This window comes from Panthera onca, chromosome A2 (genome assembly GCF_046562875.1).
Source record: "Panthera onca isolate mPanOnc1 chromosome A2, mPanOnc1 haplotype 2, whole genome shotgun sequence".
Taxonomy (NCBI): Eukaryota; Metazoa; Chordata; class Mammalia; order Carnivora; family Felidae; genus Panthera; species Panthera onca.
The window spans coordinates 171,394-191,117 of record NC_138340.1 but is presented as its reverse complement, the minus strand read 5'-3'; the positions used below and the strand labels follow the sequence as shown (position 1 = coordinate 191,117).

Below are 19,724 nucleotides of genomic sequence, written 5' to 3'. Positions count from 1 at the left end.
CAAGAGAGATAAAATTTCCTTTAACGAGCCACTTCTGTGTCTTTGCTCACACTCCTCCCCATCCCCCCCGCCCCTCCCCCCCCCAATACCTGTCCCCACTTGTTTTGAGGAATCCCAGTTATTCTCAAGTATCAGTGTTCCCACATCCAGGAGAAGCCACAAACAGTTGTGTTCTCCCACCCGGGCAGAATCCACGCCATGCTCCCTGTTGTGCCCTTTCCCCCAGCCCTGGCCAAGTGGGGGTGGGGTGCCTGTCCATCCCGACCTCTCAGGGGAGCCCCCCAGTGCAGAGGGTCGCTGGGGCTGGGTAGGAGATTCTGGCATCCCCGAAACACCACAGACACCGCTGAGGTCAGACCACACGCCCTTTATTCCCTAGCTCTGGCCCATTGGGAGGTGGGGCCCCAGGGGTCCCACTGAGGGGAAACTCAGATGCTGGCCATCACAGTTAGCAGGTCATGGCCGGCTCTCAACCGTGTAGATCCAGAACCCTGCAGATGTCCTCTGTTTGCAACTGAGTGGAAGGCAAGGAAGGCCATTTCAGGCCAGTCCTCTTCAATCCAGTCTGCGTGGGGCAGGGGCCCAGAGGGTCTGCTGGGGTTTGGTGGTCAGCCAGCAGGCCTGCAGCGTCTCCACAGGCGATGGGTGAGGAACGCCAGGAAGAGCAGCCCCAGCACCAAGCTGCCCGGCCACAGGGCTGCGGATGTCGTTGGGAGACCTAGAGAAGGAAGTGTCGGGAGCTCTGAACACCTCTTGGCGGGTTTGGGGGAGAAGCTTAGTAGAATCTGCTAGGGGCCTCCACATTTACTGGGTTCCCTGAAACTTTACAAAGGACTTCACGGTTTAGAATGTCTTTTGAAATGTCCAAAAGCTGCTAGACTATCCAAAGGTTTTGGAATGAATCTTTTGAAAGGCACATAGGACCTTGTAGTTAGAAACGGGCTGTCCAGTGAGGTGACCGCCCCCCACGCCTGTGTTTGAAATACGGCATGTCTGAATGGGAAGTGAGGTCAGCGTAAAATCCACACCACGTTTTGAGGACTTAGTTTGAAAAAAGGAGAAAAGAATGTAAGATGTCTCATTTATAGTTCTGAATGTGGCTACTAGAAAATTTGAAATGACCTAAGTGGCTGCATTCTATTCTATAGGCTGTTGTAGGCTATAAAGTTTAGAGTTTACAAAGTGCTGTGAAATCTACACAGTCCCTTAGATTTACAGTCCTTGCCCTGCCAGGTAAGCGTGATCTTACATTTGGGAAGCCCACTGGACAGTTTGGGCAATTGAAGCCGGGCGGGACCATTCCTTGTCTAAGGGCTTGATGCAAGGCTTTCCTCCCTCTGAGGCTCCCCCAGCCCCCTCCCTAGCCCCCAGAACTCACAGATTTCAGGCACCAGGTAGAGGCTGGCCATCTGTCCCCCTGGGTCCAGGCGACACTGAAACCAGCCTTCAGGGTTGCACCTGGCCCACGGCACGGTCAGCCGAGCCAGGGCCCCAGCCTCCTGCCTCTCGTAGGCTTCAAGGCCCCCGGGGGCCCGGGTCCAGCTCGCTGACATACCGGGGCCACAGGCTGCCTCACACAGTAGCTCCAGACCCCCTGGTGCTGGTGACTGGTGGATCTCAGGGCGACAGGGCCTGGTGGAGCTGTTCCCAGGCGGGGGCCCAGGACTCCTGGGGCTGTGGGTGGAGCTCAGCTCTGGGGTGGCCTTGGGGGAGGTCGTTACAGGGGGCTCCTGGGAGGTCAGCCTATGCAGGACTGGAAAACAGGGGGGTTGTTTTTTCTCCTGCCCCAGGCCCCTTCTCCTGCCTGCCTCTCCATTTAGACCACAGGGTTTGACCCTGTGGCCCCATCCTGGGCCACTTGGGCAAATCGAAGGGTATCCCAGTGGGTAGGAGTGGGGCCAGGGCCTGTCTTGGTCCTCTCCCCACTCTGAGTAAGCATCTGAACCTCTGCACCTCAATTTCCTCAGTGGTAAAGGGGTTGAGAGCCACCCATCCTAGGGGTGCCATGGAGAGCAATCAGAGTGTGGGTTTGGTGAGTACCGACTTTTATAAATTACAGGGCTAGTAGGTGGACAGAGGGGAGGTGCTCCCTGACAAAGTGAAGGGTGCCGGGGCTCTCTGCTCATCCCTTGTGCTGGAGATGGGAGGCTGAGCCCCAGGAGGGGTTTGTACATCTTACCAGAAAGTACCTTTCAGATCCAGTGGCCTCTCTGTGTGCTCTCCCACCACCCCTTCCCTGCACCCCGCCCCTTCCAATCGATCCCCACCCCCGGGGAGCTCCCTTGATCTACCCCCACCCCGATGACCCCGAGTGCAGTAACATGAGTTTCAGGGTGCCCTGCTGGAGAAGGGATTTGTGCTTTTTTAATGAGAGCCTGCCAGGGGCTTCATGATGTGGGCACGGCCCTTCCCACATTAGACACGTTGTTAAATTAATAATGTCTGATACGAACTGAGCACCTGCCGTGCTCTTAGCCCCAAGTTAAATGTTTTCATTTGTTCATTCATTCAGCAAGTATTTACTGCGTACCTACCACGTGCCAGGCACCATGATTTCATCTGTCCTTCCGTCCACCCATCCACTCATTCGGAATGTATCTGTTGAATACTTACTATGTGTTGGGCACTGTTTTAGCCACTGGGGACGTAGCCGTGAATAAAACATATTCCTATCTCAGCAAAGCCAACAGTAGGGGAGACAGACAATGGGAAAAAAATGAAGAGAAAATCCAGGATGCCAGATATTGATAAAAAGTGTCAAAGAATATACAATAAGAGAAGTCACATGGCTCGTGTGTGTACACATACATGTGTAAGGGACAGTAACGGTGCTTTGACCCTTCAGACAGGGCAGGAAAAGCCTCACTGGGAAGGCAACCCGAGGAAAGTGAGTGATGGAACAATGGACAGAGCTGGGGGAAGAGCATTCCCAGTGGAGGCTGGAGCATGTGTAAAGGTCCTGAGGCAGGACTGTATCTGGCCTGTTGGAGGAGCAGCTGGGAGGCTCATGTGGCTGGAGCAGGGTGATGGAGGAAGAGGGAGGAGGTGACAGCAGGTCATTCAAGGCCCCGTGGATGAAGGAGGATTGGTTGTTTGTTTGTTTGTTTTTACCCTGAGGGAGGTAGGAGCCCTGGAGGACTGTGGGCAAAGTAGGACAGGATCTCAGGGGGTCCGACACAGGGTAGGTGCTCAATAAATCTGGTGAATGACTGAATAGATGAGTAGGGAACGTCACTCTGGTGGCATTTGATAGCCCCACCTGCTGTGGGAATTGTGACCGGTCCACACCGGGACACAGCAGGTGAGGGGTGGAGCCAGGATTCCAGAAGAGCCCCCGGGCAGCACTCATCAAGGCACATAGGAGCTGGGTGACTTCACCTACTTCCTGGGGACACCGAGTGCAGGCTGTCCAGAACCCCGAAGACTCACCTGGGATGGGCTGGTGGTGGCTCAGCTCCAAGCCAGGCAGCTTCATGGTTGCCTGGCAGTGGAGGGTGGGTGGGGTGGGGGTCCCCAGGGGGGGCAACAGCCAGCGCTCTGTCACTCGGAACAGCAGGTCCTCACCTTGCTGGGGCTCCTCCTCCACATCCCGGCCCAGGGCCTGCACCCCCTCCAGTTCTCGGTCCCCCAGGAGCAGGGACAAGGAGAGGGCCTCGGGACTGACCGGCGTGACATTGTGCGCCGTGCAGGCTACCTCTCGGTCCTGCTTGGCCACCAGGGCCACTGGGGAGACAGTCAGCTGGGCTGGGAACGCTGCAGAATGGACAGAGGGTTGGGGCCAGGTGGGCTTAGCCCGTAGGTCAGCTGGGCCCTGAGGAGGAGACTTGAGGGCAGGGCCAAGGGGTGAGTGGGGGCTGCTGGTGCACAGGGTGAGGGGAAGGCCCAGCGGCCACAGCTCGTGTGTCCAGAGTGCAAGATGCTGAAGAGGAGAGCAGAGCAGAAGGGGCGGGAGTCAGGAGGGGCGGGGTGGGGGGTGAGGAGAGCAGAGCAGAAGGGGCGGGAGTCAGGTGGGGGGGGGAGAACAGAGCAGAGCAGAAGGGGCGGGAGTCAGGAGGGGTGGGGTGGGGGGTGAGGAGAGCAGAGCAGAAGGGGCGGGAGTCGGGAGGGGTGGGGTGGGGGGTGAGGAGAGCAGAGCAGAAGGGGCGGGAGTCGGGAGGGGTGGGGTGGGGGGTGAGGAGAGCAGAGCAGAAGGGGCGGGAGTCGGGAGGGGTGGGGTGGGGGGTGAGGAGAGCAGAGCAGAAGGGGCGGGAGTCGGGAGGGGTGGGGTGGGGGGTGAGGAGAGCAGAGCAGAAGGGGCGGGAGTCAGGTGGGGGGGGAGAACAGAGCAGAGCAGAAGGGGCGGGAGTCAGGAGGGGTGGGGTGGGGGATGAGGAGAGCAGAGCAGAAGGGGCAGGAGTCAGGTGGTGGGGGAGAACAGAGCAGAGCAGAAGGGGCAGGAGTCAGGAGGGGCGGGGTGGGGGATGAGGAGAGCAGAGCAGAAGGGGCGGGAGTCAGGAGGGGTGGGGTGGGGGGTGAGGAGAGCAGAGCAGAAGGGGCGGGAGTCAGGAGGGGTGGGGTGGGGGGGTGAGGAGAGCAGAGCAGAAGGGGCGGGAGTCGGGAGGGGTGGGGTGGGGGGTGAGGAGAGCAGAGCAGAAGGGGTGGGAGTCAGGAGGGGTGGGGTGGGGGGTGAGGAGAGCAGAGCAGAAGGGGCGGGAGTCAGGTGGGGGGGGAGAACAGAGCAGAGCAGAAGGGGCAGGAGTCAGGAGGGGCGGGGTGGGGGATGAGGAGAGCAGAGCAGAAGGGGCAGGAGTCAGGAGGGGTGGGGTGGGGGGTGAGGAGAGCAGAGCAGAAGGGGCGGGAGTCAGGTGGGGGGGGAGAACAGAGCAGAGCAGAAGGGGCAGGAGTCAGGAGGGGGTGGGGTGGGGGGTGAGGAGAGCAGAGCAGAAGGGGCGGGAGTCAGGAGGGGTGGGGTGGGGGGTGAGGAGAGCAGAGCAGAAGGGGCGGGAGTCGGGAGGGGTGGGGTGGGGGGTGAGGAGAGCAGAGCAGAAGGGGCGGGAGTCAGGAGGGGTGGGGTGGGGGGTGAGGAGAGCAGAGCAGAAGGGGCGGGAGTCAGGTGGGGGGGGAGAACAGAGCAGAGCAGAAGGGGCGGGAGTCAGGAGGGGTGGGGTGGGGGATGAGGAGAGCAGAGCAGAAGGGGCGGGAGTCGGGAGGGGTGGGGTGGGGGGTGAGGAGAGCAGAGCAGAAGGGGCGGGAGTCAGGTGGGGGGGGAGAACAGAGCAGAGCAGAAGGGGCAGGAGTCAGGAGGGGCGGGGTGGGGGATGAGGAGAGCAGAGCAGAAGGGGCGGGAGTCAGGAGGGGTGGGGTGGGGGGGGTGAGGAGAGCAGAGCAGAAGGGGCGGGAGTCGGGAGGGATGGGTGGGGGGTGAGGAGAGCAGAGCAGAAGGGGCGGGGAGTCGGGAGGGTGGGGTGGGGGGTGAGGAGAGCAGAGCAGAAGGGGCGGGAGTCGGGAGGGGTGGGGTGGGGGTGAGGAGAGCAGAGCAGAAGGGGCGGGAGTCAGGAGGGTGGGGTGGGGGGTGAGGAGAGCAGAGCAGAAGGGGCGGGAGTCAGGTGGGGGGGGAGAACAGAGCAGAGCAGAAGGGGCAGGAGTCAGGAGGGGCGGGGTGGGGGATGAGGAGAGCAGAGCAGAAGGGGCGGGAGTCAGGAGGGGTGGGGTGGGGGGGTGAGGAGAGCAGAGCAGAAGGGGCGGGAGTCGGGAGGGGTGGGGTGGGGGGTGAGGAGAGCAGAGCAGAAGGGGCGGGAGTCGGGAGGGGTGGGGTGGGGGGTGAGGAGAGCAGAGCAGAAGGGGTGGGAGTCAGGAGGGGTGGGGTGGGGGGTGAGGAGAGCAGAGCAGAAGGGGCGGAGTCAGGTGGGGGGGAGAACAGAGCAGAGCAGAAGGGGCGGGAGTCAGGAGGGGTGGGGTGGGGGATTAGGAGAGCAGAGCAGAAGGGGCGGGAGTCAGGAGGGGTGGGGTGGGGGGTGAGGAGAGCAGAGCAGAAGGGGCGGGAGTCAGGAGGGGTGGGGTGGGGGGTGAGGAGAGCAGAGCAGAAGGGGCGGGAGTCAGGTGGGGGGGGAGAACAGAGCAGAGCAGAAGGGGCGGGAGTCAGGAGGGGTGGGGTGGGGGATTAGGAGAGCAGAGCAGAAGGGGCGGGAGTCAGGAGGGGTGGGGTGGGGGGGTGAGGAGAGCAGAGCAGAAGGGGCGGGAGTCGGGAGGGGTGGGGTGGGGGGTGAGGAGAGCAGAGCAGAAGGGGTGGGAGTCAGGAGGGGTGGGGTGGGGGGTGAGGAGAGCAGAGCAGAAGGGGCGGGAGTCAGGTGGGGGGGAGAACAGAGCAGAGCAGAAGGGGCAGGAGTCAGGAGGGGTGGGGTGGGGGGTGAGGAGAGCAGAGCAGAAGGGGCGGGAGTCAGGAGGGGTGGGGTGGGGGGTGAGGAGAGCAGAGCAGAAGGGGCGGGAGTCAGGTGGGGGGGAGAACAGAGCAGAGCAGAAGGGGCGGGAGTCAGGAGGGGTGGGGTGGGGGATGAGGAGAGCAGAGCAGAAGGGGCGGGAGTCGGGAGGGGTGGGGTGGGGGGTGAGGAGAGCAGAGCAGAAGGGGCGGGAGTCAGGTGGGGGGGGAGAACAGAGCAGAGCAGAAGGGGCGGGAGTCAGGAGGGGTGGGGTGGGGGATAGGAGAGCAGAGCAGAAGGGGCGGGAGTCAGGAGGGGTGGGGTGGGGGGTGAGGAGAGCAGAGCAGAAGGGGCGGGAGTCGGGAGGGGTGGGGTGGGGGTGAGGAGAGCAGAGCAGAAGGTGGGGAGTCAGGAGGGGTGGGGTGGGGGATGAGGAGAGCAGAGCAGAAGGGGCGGGAGTCAGGAGGGGTGGGGTGGGGGGTGAGGAGAGCAGAGCAGAAGGGGCGGGAGTCGGGAGGGGTGGGGTGGGGGGTGAGGAGAGCAGAGCAGAAGGGGCGGGAGTCGGGAGGGGTGGGGTGGGGGGTGAGGAGAGCAGAGCAGAAGGGGTGGGAGTCAGGAGGGGTGGGGTGGGGGTGAGGAGAGCAGAGCAGAAGGGGCGGGAGTCAGGTGGGGGGGGAGAACAGAGCAGAGCAGAAGGGGCGGGAGTCAGGAGGGGTGGGGTGGGGGATTAGGAGAGCAGAGCAGAAGGGGCGGGAGTCAGGAGGGGTGGGGTGGGGGGTGAGGAGAGCAGAGCAGAAGGGGCGGGAGTCAGGAGGGGTGGGGTGGGGGGTGAGGAGAGCAGAGCAGAAGGGGCGGGAGTCAGGTGGGGGGGGAGAACAGAGCAGAGCAGAAGGGGCGGGAGTCAGGAGGGGTGGGGGTGGGGGATTAGGAGAGCAGAGCAGAAGGGGCGGGAGTCAGGAGGGGTGGGGTGGGGGGGTGAGGAGAGCAGAGCAGAAGGGGCGGGAGTCGGGAGGGGTGGGGTGGGGGGTGAGGAGAGCAGAGCAGAAGGGGTGGGAGTCAGGAGGGGTGGGGTGGGGGGTGAGGAGAGCAGAGCAGAAGGGGCGGGAGTCAGGTGGGGGGGGAGAACAGAGCAGAGCAGAAGGGGCAGGAGTCAGGAGGGGTGGGGGGGGGTGAGGAGAGCAGAGCAGAAGGGGCGGGAGTCAGGAGGGGTGGGGTGGGGGGTGAGGAGAGCAGAGCAGAAGGGGCGGGAGTCAGGTGGGGGGGGAGAACAGAGCAGAGCAGAAGGGGCGGGAGTCAGGAGGGGTGGGGTGGGGGATGAGGAGAGCAGAGCAGAAGGGGCGGGAGTCGGGAGGGGTGGGGTGGGGGGTGAGGAGAGCAGAGCAGAAGGGGCGGGAGTCAGGTGGGGGGGGAGAACAGAGCAGAGCAGAAGGGGCGGGAGTCAGGAGGGGTGGGGTGGGGGATTAGGAGAGCAGAGCAGAAGGGGCGGGAGTCAGGAGGGGTGGGGTGGGGGGTGAGGAGAGCAGAGCAGAAGGGGCGGGAGTCGGGAGGGGTGGGGTGGGGGGTGAGGAGAGCAGAGCAGAAGGGGTGGGAGTCAGGAGGGGTGGGGTGGGGGGTGAGGAGAGCAGAGCAGAAGGGGCGGGAGTCAGGTGGGGGGGGAGAACAGAGCAGAGCAGAAGGGGCAGGAGTCAGGAGGGGTGGGGTGGGGGGTGAGGAGAGCAGAGCAGAAGGGGCGGGAGTCAGGAGGGGTGGGGTGGGGGGTGAGGAGAGCAGAGCAGAAGGGGCGGGAGTCAGGTGGGGGGGGAGAACAGAGCAGAGCAGAAGGGGCGGGAGTCAGGAGGGGTGGGGTGGGGGATGAGGAGAGCAGAGCAGAAGGGGCGGGAGTCGGGAGGGGTGGGGTGGGGGGTGAGGAGAGCAGAGCAGAAGGGGCGGGAGTCGGGAGGGGTGGGGTGGGGGGTGAGGAGAGCAGAGCAGAAGGGGCGGGAGTCGGGAGGGGTGGGGTGGGGGGTGAGGAGAGCAGAGCAGAAGGGGCGGGAGTCAGGAGGGGTGGGGTGGGGGGTGAGGAGAGCAGAGCAGAAGGGGCGGGAGTCAGGTGGGGGGGGAGAACAGAGCAGAGCAGAAGGGGCAGGAGTCAGGAGGGGCGGGGTGGGGGATGAGGAGAGCAGAGCAGAAGGGGCAGGAGTCAGGTGGGGGGGGGAGAACAGAGCAGAGCAGAAGGGGCGGGAGTCAGGAGGGGTGGGGTGGGGGATGAGGAGAGCAGAGCAGAAGGGGCGGGAGTCAGGAGGGGCGGGGTGGGGGATGAGGAGAGCAGAGCAGAAGGGGCGGGAGTCAGGTGGGGGGGGGGAGAACAGAGCAGAGCAGAAGGGGCAGGAGTCAGGAGGGGTGGGGTGGGGGGTGAGGAGAGCAGAGCAGAAGGGGCGGGAGTCGGGAGGGGTGGGGTGGTGGGTGAGGAGAGCAGAGCAGAAGGGGCGGGAGTCAGGTGGGGGGGGAGAACAGAGCAGAGCAGAAGGGGCGGGAGTCAGGAGGGGTGGGGTGGGGGATGAGGAGAGCAGAGCAGAAGGGGCGGGAGTCGGGAGGGGTGGGGTGGGGGGTGAGGAGAGCAGAGCAGAAGGGGCGGGAGTCGGGAGGGGTGCGGTGGGGGGTGAGGAGAGCAGAGCAGAAGGGGCGGGAGTCAGGAGGGGTGGGGTGGGGGGTGAGGAGAGCAGAGCAGAAGGGGCGGGAGTCAGGTGGGGGGGGAGAACAGAGCAGAGCAGAAGGGGCAGGAGTCAGGAGGGGCGGGGTGGGGGATGAGGAGAGCAGAGCAGAAGGGGCAGGAGTCAGGTGGGGGGGGGAGAACAGAGCAGAGCAGAAGGGGCGGGAGTCAGGAGGGGTGGGGTGGGGGATGAGGAGAGCAGAGCAGAAGGGGCGGGAGTCAGGAGGGGCGGGGTGGGGGATGAGGAGAGCAGAGCAGAAGGGGCGGGAGTCAGGTGGGGGGGGGAGAACAGAGCAGAGCAGAAGGGGCGGGAGTCAGGAGGGGTGGGGTGGGGGATGAGGAGAGCAGAGCAGAAGGGGCGGGAGTCAGGTGGGGGGGGAGAACAGAGCAGAGCAGAAGGGGCAGGAGTCAGGAGGGGCGGGGTGGGGGATGAGGAGAGCAGAGCAGAAGGGGCGGGAGTCAGGAGGGGTGGGGTGGGGGGTGAGGAGAGCAGAGCAGAAGGGGCGGGAGTCAGGAGGGGTGGGGTGGGGGGTGAGGAGAGCAGAGCAGAAGGGGCGGGAGTCAGGAGGGGTGGGGTGGGGGGTGAGGAGAGCAGAGCAGAAGGGGCGGGAGTCAGGTGGGGGGGAGAACAGAGCAGAGCAGAAGGGGCGGGAGTCAGGAGGGGTGGGGTGGGGGGTGAGGAGAGCAGAGCAGAAGGGGCGGGAGTCAGGTGGGGGGGGAGAACAGAGCAGAGCAGAAGGGGCGGGAGTCAGGAGGGGCGGGGTGGGGGGTGAGGAGAGCAGAGCAGAAGGGGCGGGAGTCGGGAGGGGCGGGGTGGGGGGTGAGGAGAGCAGAGCAGAAGGGGCGGGAGTCAGGAGGGGTGGGGTGGGGGGTGAGGAGAGCAGAGCAGAAGGGGCGGGAGTCAGGTGGGGGGGGGGAGAACAGAGCAGAGCAGAAGGGGCGGGAGTCAGGAGGGGTGGGGTGGGGGATGAGGAGAGCAGAGCAGAAGGGGCAGGAGTCAGGAGGGGTGGGGTGGGGGGTGAGGAGAGCAGAGCAGAAGGGGCGGGAGTCAGGAGGGGCGGGTGGGGGGTGAGGAGAGCAGAGCAGAAGGGGCGGGAGTCAGGTGGGGGGGGGGAGAACAGAGCAGAGCAGAAGGGGCGGGAGTCAGGAGGGGTGGGGTGGGGGATGAGGAGAGCAGAGCAGAAGGGGCAGGAGTCAGGAGGGGTGGGGTGGGGGGTGAGGAGAGCAGAGCAGAAGGGGCGGGAGTCAGGAGGGGTGGGGTGGGGGGTGAGGAGAGCAGAGCAGAAGGGGCGGGAGTCAGGAGGGGTGGGGTGGGGGGTGAGGAGAGCAGAGCAGAAGGGGCGGGAGTCAGGAGGGGCGGGTGGGGGGTGAGGAGAGCAGAGCAGAAGGGGCGGGAGTCGGGAGGGGCACTGGGCAGGGGTGAGGAGGGCGGGGAATGGGTTGCCGAGTGACTCAGGCTGAGCTGGGGCAGTCTTTGATCGGGGTGGGGGGCGGGCTGGGCAATCTGGGAGGGCGCCCAGGAAAACGCGGTGTCGGACCGAGGCAGGGCAGGGCTGCTGGGCCGCGGAAAGTGCGAGGGCGGCAGGGGGGTTTGGGAGCTCACCGAACACCAGGAGCTGCACGGTCCGCTGGAAGGTCAGGTCCCCGCAGGAGCCCACGCACACGCGCGGGCCCGCCGCCGACAGGGAGGCGTTGTGCACGGTGAGGACGCTGCGGCCTGCGTCCGACCGCACGGCGCCCAGGCTGGTGTCCAGGCCGCGCCACTGCACCGAGGGCGCCCGGTGGCCGGCGCAGGCCAGCCGGCAGGTGAGCCGCCGCGACCCGCCCAAGGACACCGCCACCACCGGGTCTGGGGGCTCCACCTCCAGGGGCCCACCTGCGGGCAGAAGGCGCTCTCAGCCCTGACCCCACCCCCACCCCAGCGGCGGACCCCCTTGTCCCCGCCTTAGGGTCCTCAGCGGCCTCCCCGCCGCCCTGCTCCAGTCCTCCCTGTGCCAGCAGCCCCCCCCCCCCCGCCCCAAACTCGTTCCCCTAACGGGGCCCCTTCCCTTGCTGACCGAGGCCTCGATGGAGGAGCCCCAGGAAGAAGGGGAGCAGGAGGCAGAGGCTCTGGTCCATGCCGGGTCCGGCTCTTTCCCCCGCCCAACAGGACTGGCTTAAATAGTGGTGACCCGGCTCCTTCCCGCCGCCCCCTCCTCCAGCGAGTCCCTGGGGGTTTCCCGAGGGGGTTTCCCGTCCTGACCCCCGACCCTGGAGGCGACGGCGGCGCTGCGAGGCAGAGGCCCGGGGCCAGAGATGGGGGGCGGGGGGACCTGACGAAGTCAGAACAGAGGGAGCGGAGCGGGAAGGTATGCGCGCACTCCAGTTTGAGAGACCGGAAGATCGGAGGCTGGAGGCCAGAGAGGGGTGGCAGTTGAGGTCAACTGAATGGAAATCAGAACCAGGCCGGGGGAGGCTGAGCGGGGGCGGGGGTGGAGAGTAGCCTCCTTACCTCCGGGAAGTGCAGAGGTGGGTGGGTGGGAGGTGGCCTCCTGGCGGCTAGAGTCTCTGGGGTGGGCTCCTGGGGGGGTGGTTTCTGGGGTGCGGCCTCCTGAAAGAGGGGTCCTTCAGGGTGAGGATTTGGGGGTGGTGGGGGTCTCCTAGGGGTTATGTTCTCTGAGACGGGAGGGTCTCCTGGGGGTGATGGAGCTGAGACAGGTACCGCCGCCGCCTCTGAGCTTGTCTGCCCTCAGGTAAGACAGCTCTGGCCCTTGGGAGTCTGGGACCTCCCTGCTGTGTTCCACACGGGTCCTGAGATCCACAGGGAGGCCTGGGAAGGGACTCTGGCCAGGCTCCCCACTCACAGCTGTCATCAGTGAGTCCTGAGAAATCCGTCCACGGTTTCCTCTTGCCTCTCAGCCTGGCCTCGTTTCTTTGTCCTTTGTGGCCATGCATCACCAGCCCCCAGAGTGACACCTCTCTGTGCACGGTGACTCACACCGCCAGGCTGCCTGTGGCATAAAGGGAAGAACCCTCACCTGCCGGGAGCCTTGCAGGGCCGGGCAGCCTCAGGGCCTTGGCGTGGCGGTGCCCTCACCCTGTGCCGCCTCTGCCCAAAGGTTGCCTCCTCAGAGTGTTTCCCAAGCAGCTTCAGTCTCCCCGGCAATGAGGTGTCGATGGGCCGCTAGCCCTGCGCCTGTGTCCTCTCAGTGTCTCAACTGCCAGAGGCAGAAACCGAGGCACAAGAGCAGGGGCTGGCAGCACAGGGGGGAAACTGAGGCGTCTGTGTGAGCTGAGTCCTGTCTTCCTTGGTCCCACCCCCCTCGAGCCTTGTGCCGGGAAAGCGGCACAGGAAGGTGGACGCCAAGGTGCGGCCCTCCCCGGGCCGGAGGCGCGGGCCTTTCTCGGGAAGCTGGGCTCTTAACCCGGGCAGGGGGCAGTGGGCCCGGTGAATGGGCCTCTTCCCAGCCCCTGACCCTGCTTCCTGCTTCCGTCCCTGCTGAGGCCTCTTGTAGGGTGTGACCCAGCTCTCTGGGCTGTGCCTCCCCACCCATCACCGGTGCTCCATGGTGCTCATTCCAAGCCCCAAACGCTCTACCTGTGTGGATGACAGACCCTCGCGCTCAAGGACACTCACAGCTCTAATCACCGCTGGTATGGGCTGATCAGATTAAGAGGGTTCTGGGCAGAGGTGAGGAGGAGCTGGAACCTGGGGTGGGGGGAGGGGAGGGGGGGAAGAGGGGGGAAGAGGGACGGGACAGGGCCTGGAGAGAGGGTCGAGGTGGACCCTGGGGAGAGGGGGCGGAACTCTGGGAGCCCAGGACCAGCACTGGAGGGGACTGAACGGCATTTCGCGCCTGCATCTGGTCTCATATCTGGTCTCATTGTTAGGAGACTGAGCCCATGGAGCCGCCTGGGTGGGGACTGAGGTCCTCCCCTACATCCCCCGCCCCCCCAACCTGAGCTTCCTGCAGTGCCTGCCTGCAGATCCCCCCCTCCTTCCCGGCATTGTCCCCGCCCAGGATGAAGTCCTCAGTGGCCTTGGCAGGAAACCTCCTTCCCATGGAGGGTCCCAGCCTCCCCCCACCCAAGACTTGTCATCGTGGACTCCACCTTCCCATGACAGCAGTAGTTCTCTGGGGGGGGGGGGGTGCTGGCTTCCTCAGAGGGTATCCAGGGGAGACCACTTGCCCAGCCCCCCAGAGATGCCCATTCTCTTCAGGGACACCCTTCCCACCGGGGCTGGGCCAGCTCCACTCATTGGTGCTACTGGTCAGTTGGGGGCTCACAGCTCTTTCTTTGACGTGGGCTGGAGCCATGAGGGCAGGGTCTTCTGGGGTCCTTCATCTAGCTCTGGTGCTGGAGGACCCCAGACGTAGGACGTGCCCCCCCCCCCCCCTCCTGTGGTCACTCTCTGCTTCTGTGGGTCTCAGGGATGGTGGAGAAGGCTATGGAGGCTGTGAATGATTCTTTAATAAAGACCCACGCAGAAGGCTCTGGAGGGCTGGCAAAATTGCCCTGAAGTTGCCTGGCTGAGCTAACCAAGGGATCATGGCAGGAGGGATGATCCCCAGGGCACCAAGGTCGGGGGCCGGAGCCCCAAGTAAATAGTGAACACTGAATGCTCATGAAGGACAACACTGCATGAGTCTTTTTCTGTGAAGCTCAGCCCCAAACTGGTGGTGGCCAGGTAGCTGTCACAGGCAGGGCTGTTAGACCCGGGGGTCTACACCCTCCCTGACCCCTTGGGGCCTGTCTGAGGACCTGAGATTTAAGTTGTCATGAGCATCAAGGGGGCAGAGGCTTTGGGCTGTGATATCTGATTCGGACTGAACAGAGGCACCCAGTGCGGGGTGGGGTTGGGGTAGTCTGCAAAGGCCCCGCAGCTGGGCCCGGTGTCCCTGGGGACTGTGGCGGGTCCCCCCACCAGGGGGACCTCAGGCTGGGCTAGCGCTGAGGGAGTTGAATAGGCAAGGTTGGGGGTGCCCTGAAGATCCTTGGGCCCTGAGGAGCCGGAAGGCACATCTTGGTGACAGCTGATTTTGGGGTGCTGGCTCCATCACTCTGAGGCTGGGGGACCTGAGCGGGAGTTGGTGGGGCCAGGGCTCCCAGAACTGTAACCCCTGACCTCAGGCCCTGTTGCTAAGTCAGGCTATGCTGTCCTCTAGCAGTGGCTTCTTGCTGATGGGGCCCCACCCAAAGGGCTGTGAGACACCTTGGGGGCCCACCACCAAGCTTGTTGTGGGCACTGGGCTGCAGGGCAGGTGATTGTGCTGGGGGCGGGGGGAGGTCAAAAGGGTGACCAGGAGCTCGAGGAGAACAGAGGAGGTGCTGAAGGGGAAGGGGGGCCCAGGGTGATGCGCCAGTGAGAAGACAGTGAGCATCAGAGGTCAATGTGGGTGTCCCTGGAGGCAGGCAGGTAGACATGTGGGACGCAGGAGGGTCAAGGGTTTGTCCAAACGGTTTGCCATGCTGGTCCTGACAGCTTTGTCTGGGGCCCCGGGCCACCATTTTGCTCAGCTCCATGCCGGACAGATGGAAGACAAAGCTGTAGTTGGGGGGGGGGGGGGCCCAGCCTGTTGCACAGGCCACGGATGCTGGCAGTCCTGTTCTGCACGACGCCTGGGGCCAGAACTGCAGGTGAGTCAGCGCCCCTCCCGGATGCCCCCCAGGGCAGGGGGCAGAACAGGCCCAAAGTGAGCCTAGGAGGTACGGGCAGACCAGGGTGGAGTTCTGGGGCCAGTCCTGTCAGTCTAACCAGCGATCTGCCCATCTGTCCGTGGGTCATCCGCCACTGTCCATCCATCTATCTCTCCACTCCTTGACCGTCTGTCCATCCCGCGGCCCATCGTCTGTGCATCTACCTGTGCACATGTCCGTCATGTGGACACCCGCTCATTTGTCCTGCCCCGACTAAGTGCCCTCACCATTCTCCCCTCGGGCTGACCGTGCCGACTACAGCCGTCACGGACTGGGGACCAGCTGTACCTGACGAGGCAGTCACTGCTGTGCCCCAGAAAGATGCAGTGCTGGTGACTCCTTGGCTTTTCTGTGAGGCGGTGGGCCACCCTTTCCCCATCCCCATCCGTGCCCGTATCCATCCACGTAGATGTGGCAGTAGATTCACATCGTTCAGAAGGGTTTGCCCAGGGTCGCCGGGTCCGTGGCTGGGTGATTCCAGCCACGTGCTACGTCAGCCTGGCCCAGCAACCACTGGAGGGCCGGGCTGGCGAGGTGACAGCTTTGGGCCACACCGTGAACGGAGGCCAGGGCAGCACTGTCACTGATTTGTCCCTACTGACCACCTGAAATATAATTCTGAATTAAAGTTTCAACTTACAAGCAGACACTTGACTCAATTACTAGAAAACTTGTAAGTATGTTTGCAACAACTTGGCTTTGTGAATCTACTTTTTCATCTGCAATTTTATTAAATCTTATAGATGAAAAACATCCAATGAAAATTAAATGTAAAATGCACGTAAGTGTAAAATATAGACTAGACTTTGAGGATTTAGTATGAAGAATGTCACACATCCTAATATTTATTATATGTTGAGGGGCGCCTGGGTGGCTCAGTCGGTTAAGCGTCTGACTTCAGCTCAGATCATGATCTCGCGGTCCGTGGGTTCGAGCCCCGCATCGGGCTCTGTGAGGACAGCTCAGAGCCTGGAGCCTGTTTCGGATTCTGTGTCTCCCTCTCTCTCTGACCCTCCCCTGTTCATGCTCTGTCTCTCTCTGCCTCAAAAATAAATGTTAAAAATTTTTTAAAATGTTGATTACATATTGAAACAACTGTACTTTGAATATACTATATATAAAATACATTTTATTTTACATTCTATAAAACTCATTTTATTTATGCTACCTTTTAATTTTTTATTTATCAAAATGTTTATTTTTGAGAGAGAGAGAGGGAGAATGCGAGTGGAGAAGGTGCAGAGAGAGAGGGAGACAGAGGATCCGAAGCAGGCTCCACGCTGACAGCAGAGGGCCTGATTCGAGGCTCGAACTCATGAACTGTGAGATCATAACCTGACCCGAAAGCTGACACTTAACTGACTGAACCACCCAGGTGCCCCTTAAAGTTTAAAAAAAAATTATTTATTTTGGGGGCACCGGGCGGCTCGGTCAGTTAAGCGTCTGACTCTTGCTTTCGGCTCAGGTCATGATCTCCTGGTTCGTGGGCTGGAGCCCTGCACTGACATCGAGGAGGCTGCTTGGGATTCTTTCTTGCCCTCTCTCTCTCTGCCTTTCCCCTGCTCGAGTGTGCTCTCCCTCTTTCTCAAGAGAAATAAACTTAAATAAAAAAAGGTTTATTCATTTTTGAAAGAGAGAGAGTGAGCAGAGGAGGGGCAGAAAGAGAGGAACAGAGCATCAGAGGCAGGCTCCATGCTGACAGCAGAGAGCCTGATGCGGGGCTCGAACTCATGAACTGTGAGATCATGACCTGAGCTTAAGGAAGTCGGACGCTTAACCAACTGAGCCACCCAGGTGCCCCTATGCTACTTTTTAGAAAGTTATGTATTGATTTATTGATTTATAGAGCATGAGCTGGGGAGGGGCAGAGGCAGAGGGAGAGAGAGAATCTTAAGCAGGATCTACGCCCAGCGGAGCCCGCCATACTTGGCCTCAAGAGATCATGACCTGATCTGAAATCAGAGTTGGAGGCTTAACCAACTAAGCTGCCCAGGCGCCCTAAGACTTTTTTTTAAAGTAACCTTTCCACCAATGTGGGGCTCAAACTCACAACCCTAGAACAAGAGTCGCGTGCTCCCCTGACTGAGCCAGCCAGATGCTATTTATGTCCCTTTTTCACTGTGTTTTTTTCAGCATGGTTGCGGAGCATTTAAGTGAGCTGTGTGTTCTAGTGGGCAGGGAGCTCTGTCCTCAGGCTGGGTTTGTGGTCTGTCTTGGGCACAGAATGGAAATGTCCTTTGGTTAGGTGGGTAGCTCCCCTCTCCTCCACCTACCTGCAGGCTAAGACCTGGGAACCCCTGGTGTTTCATCACACTAGGACAGTGGTTCTTACCCTGGTGATCCTGGGTGATATGTAGCAGAGGCAGGTTGTTGTCGGGGGTGGGGGGGGGGGGTGCTCCTGGCATGGCGATGGGGGCTGCTACTGCTCAACCCCCCCCCCCCCCCCACGGGGCCCAGAGAACAATCGAGCCCCAATGCCAGCAGTGCTGGGAACTTCAGAGGTTGGGAAATGCTGGATGGGTGACGATGTGGAGGGGTAGGGATTGAGGCCGGGGTTACGGTTAGGCTGAGGCCGGGGGTCACGGTCGGCGCTCACACCAGAGCCCTTCAGAGAAGGTCTCTTGCCCAGGAAGCTTCTTTCAGGAGTCTTCACCTGCGACATGGGTTAGGCCACGGATGGCACGGATGGGAGTCTAGCAGTTATGTCTGAGTGATGAGGCGGGGCCAAGTTCAGAGCATGGAGGTGGTTCTGCGAGGAAGGTGGGAACTGAGGTTGCAGGACTGTGCCCGGGTGTCTGCGACAGGGGCCTGGGTGGACCGAGCTGGCTTTGGGGCTTCTGGGAAGGGAGGGGGTTCAGCGTCCAAGGCTAAGACTGGAGTCCCGGCCCGTCCATACGGGCTATGGGTGCCCAGTATGGTTAGGGTTGGGGTAGGGTTCCGGATCGGGCCGGCGCCGAGGGTCAGGGGTGGGCAGGGGCTCGGGCACTTTCGGCGCCGCCGTCCTCGGTGACGATCTTCTTAGCCAGCGGGACATCGCGAATCTTGTCGTCGGCAGCGGCGCCGCGGCCCCGCAGCACGTTCGCATCCTGCCTTCCGGCCCCGGTCCCGCCCACAAGTCCCGGCGGGCCCTGCGCTCGCCCCGCGCTGCCGCACTACAACTCCCGGCATGCCGCGGACCCCGGTCGGTGTTTCCCACAAAGCACCGCGCACAGCGCCTGCAGGGCTCCGAGCCGCGGGCCCGCGGGGGCAGGGGCGCGTGCTGTGGGCGCCTGGCTGCTTGCGAGGTCGCGCAAGGAACTGCGGTGCTCGCTCCCCGCCCCCCGCCCCCAGCCCTCTGGGGTGGGCACCGGCCCGACGTCTCGGTCGCGCGTCCGCGGGGCCGGTGTCGGGGAGGCAGCGAGAGGTCCTGAACCCGGGATCTGCGTGCGGAACCCGGAGGCAGCAGGCGCTCGATAGATACGCGCGGCATGGGTGCACAGAGGGGCGTCTCTGGGACCGGAGTCCGAGGCCGCGGGGTTCCTGCTCTCTTCCCCGCGGGGCCGGGATCGCGGCTAGGGGCGCTGGGATCCCTCTGCGAGAAGAGGCCTGTTGCTGGAGGCCGGGGGCTTATTGACCGCCCTGGGGCCAAGGTGCTGGGGAACTCGAGTGTGTCATCTAAGGGTTGGAGGATGTTTCCGGAGTCTGGCGAAATGGTGGCAGAGACCCGAGTCAGGCCGAAGGGTGGCTTGTCACGGGGGGCCTGATGTCAAAGTCTGAGAGCAGTTGCTAGGGATGAGGGTGACTCAATTCAACCAGTATTTATTGAATGCTTCCTAGATGCCAAGCGTTGTTCTAGGTGCCAGGGTGACAGCAGAAATCCAGGTGGGCAGACCCCTGCCCCAAGGAGCGTTCATTCTAATGGAAGGGGGAGGGGGCAGGAGAAACAGGGTCAAAAGCCTAACTCTGTGGCGCATGCTCATTCCTGTGGTGTCGCTATCCCGTCGTGGCTGAACAAACCACCATCATGACTACCCACGTGGCATCAACCAGCTCACAGAACTCCTGCAAGCTGCACAGTCGTCTCTCACAACTCCAGCCCAACACTGTGCAATGGGAAGAATGGTATACTGTGTTAGCGAGTGATAAATTCCGTGAGAGAAAACGAGTAAGGTGGAAGAGGGATCGGTAGAGTGGTAAGCTGGGTGGTCAGAGGAGGATGTTTGCAAGGAGAGGTCTGAGCAGAGACTTGAAGGGACTGCAGAGACTTAGCAAGCATGTATGGGGGAAAGGGTGTACCGGGTGGAAGGTACAGTGAGTGCAAAGGCTCTGAGGCTGGAGCTGCCTGGTGTGTTCTAGAAAAGCAAAGAAGGCAGAGGGCTGCAGCAGAGGGATGGATGGAGCCAGAGAGGAGAGAAAGCACTTGGCTGGGTAGGAGTTTGTAGGCTCCAGGAAAGCCTGCCGGGACCCCTATCCAGCCCTCCAGTCCTCCCAGTACAGCCCTTCCTTCCTCTGAACCTCAGTGTTTGCATCTGTAAAATGGAGACCCTTCAGACATGCAGCCGGGCACTCAGCAGAACACGAGAGCTCTGTCCCACGTGGAGAGCTGCCACTTTCCTGGAGGGAGACCGGAGGGGAGCCTGGCTCCCCTGGTTCACTGTGTTCTTGTCTTGGGAGAACAAGTCTTCTTTGTTAGAGTCCGCTGGGAACAAAGGGGCAGGAAGCCACAGAGGCACGTGAGTCTGAGTCAGGGGCTGACCTCGGGACAGAGGACAATTGCGAGTGCCCTGGGGGAGTGACAGATCAGGGCAACTGGGGAGCCAGAGCCGCAGCTAACGCTGGATGGGGCGGCCCATGAACACCTGGCCTGCTGCCACCCGTGTGCCAGGGACAGAGAACAGCAGGCCAGTCACTGACCCAGCCTCCTGGCGGTGCAGCCCCACTTTCAGCCTCCAGATGATTCCAGAAGGGAATGGTGGGGACTT

At 62.7% G+C, this 19,724-nt stretch overlaps 1 protein-coding gene across 2 annotated transcripts; it reads right to left on the bottom strand.

Annotated features, from left to right (window-relative positions):
* Positions 1-352: 352 nt before the first annotated feature.
* MADCAM1 (mucosal vascular addressin cell adhesion molecule 1) lies at positions 353-11,415 on the bottom strand. 2 transcript variants are annotated; one of them, XM_078443781.2, is made up of 5 exons: positions 11,142-11,415; positions 10,688-10,960; positions 3,565-3,753; positions 1,379-1,753; positions 353-718 (listed from the first exon to the last, which is right to left on the bottom strand). In XM_078443781.2, exons 1-5 carry the CDS (start codon positions 11,200-11,202, stop codon positions 609-611), a joined length of 1,008 nt encoding a protein of 335 aa, XP_078299907.1. In that variant the 5' UTR covers positions 11,203-11,415; the 3' UTR covers positions 353-608. The 2 variants fall into 2 exon arrangements, with proteins under 2 accessions (XP_078299907.1, XP_078299906.1); XM_078443780.2 differs by having other exon boundaries at positions 3,430-3,753; positions 11,142-11,414.
* Positions 11,416-19,724: the final 8,309 nt, after the last annotated feature.

Excerpts from the sequence above, each read along its gene's own strand:
- MADCAM1 (XM_078443780.2), bottom strand. The coding sequence starts at position 11,202 with ATGGACCAGAGCCTCTGCCTCCTGCTCCCCTTCTTCCTGGGGCTCCTC. Across the intron at positions 1,754-3,429 it reads CCACCACCAGCCCATCCCAG|TCCTGCATAGGCTGACCTCC; the intron begins GTGAGTCTTCGG and ends CCTGTTTTCCAG. Across the intron at positions 719-1,378 it reads CTACCTGGTGCCTGAAATCT|GTCTCCCAACGACATCCGCA; the intron begins GTGAGTTCTGGG and ends TTCCTTCTCTAG.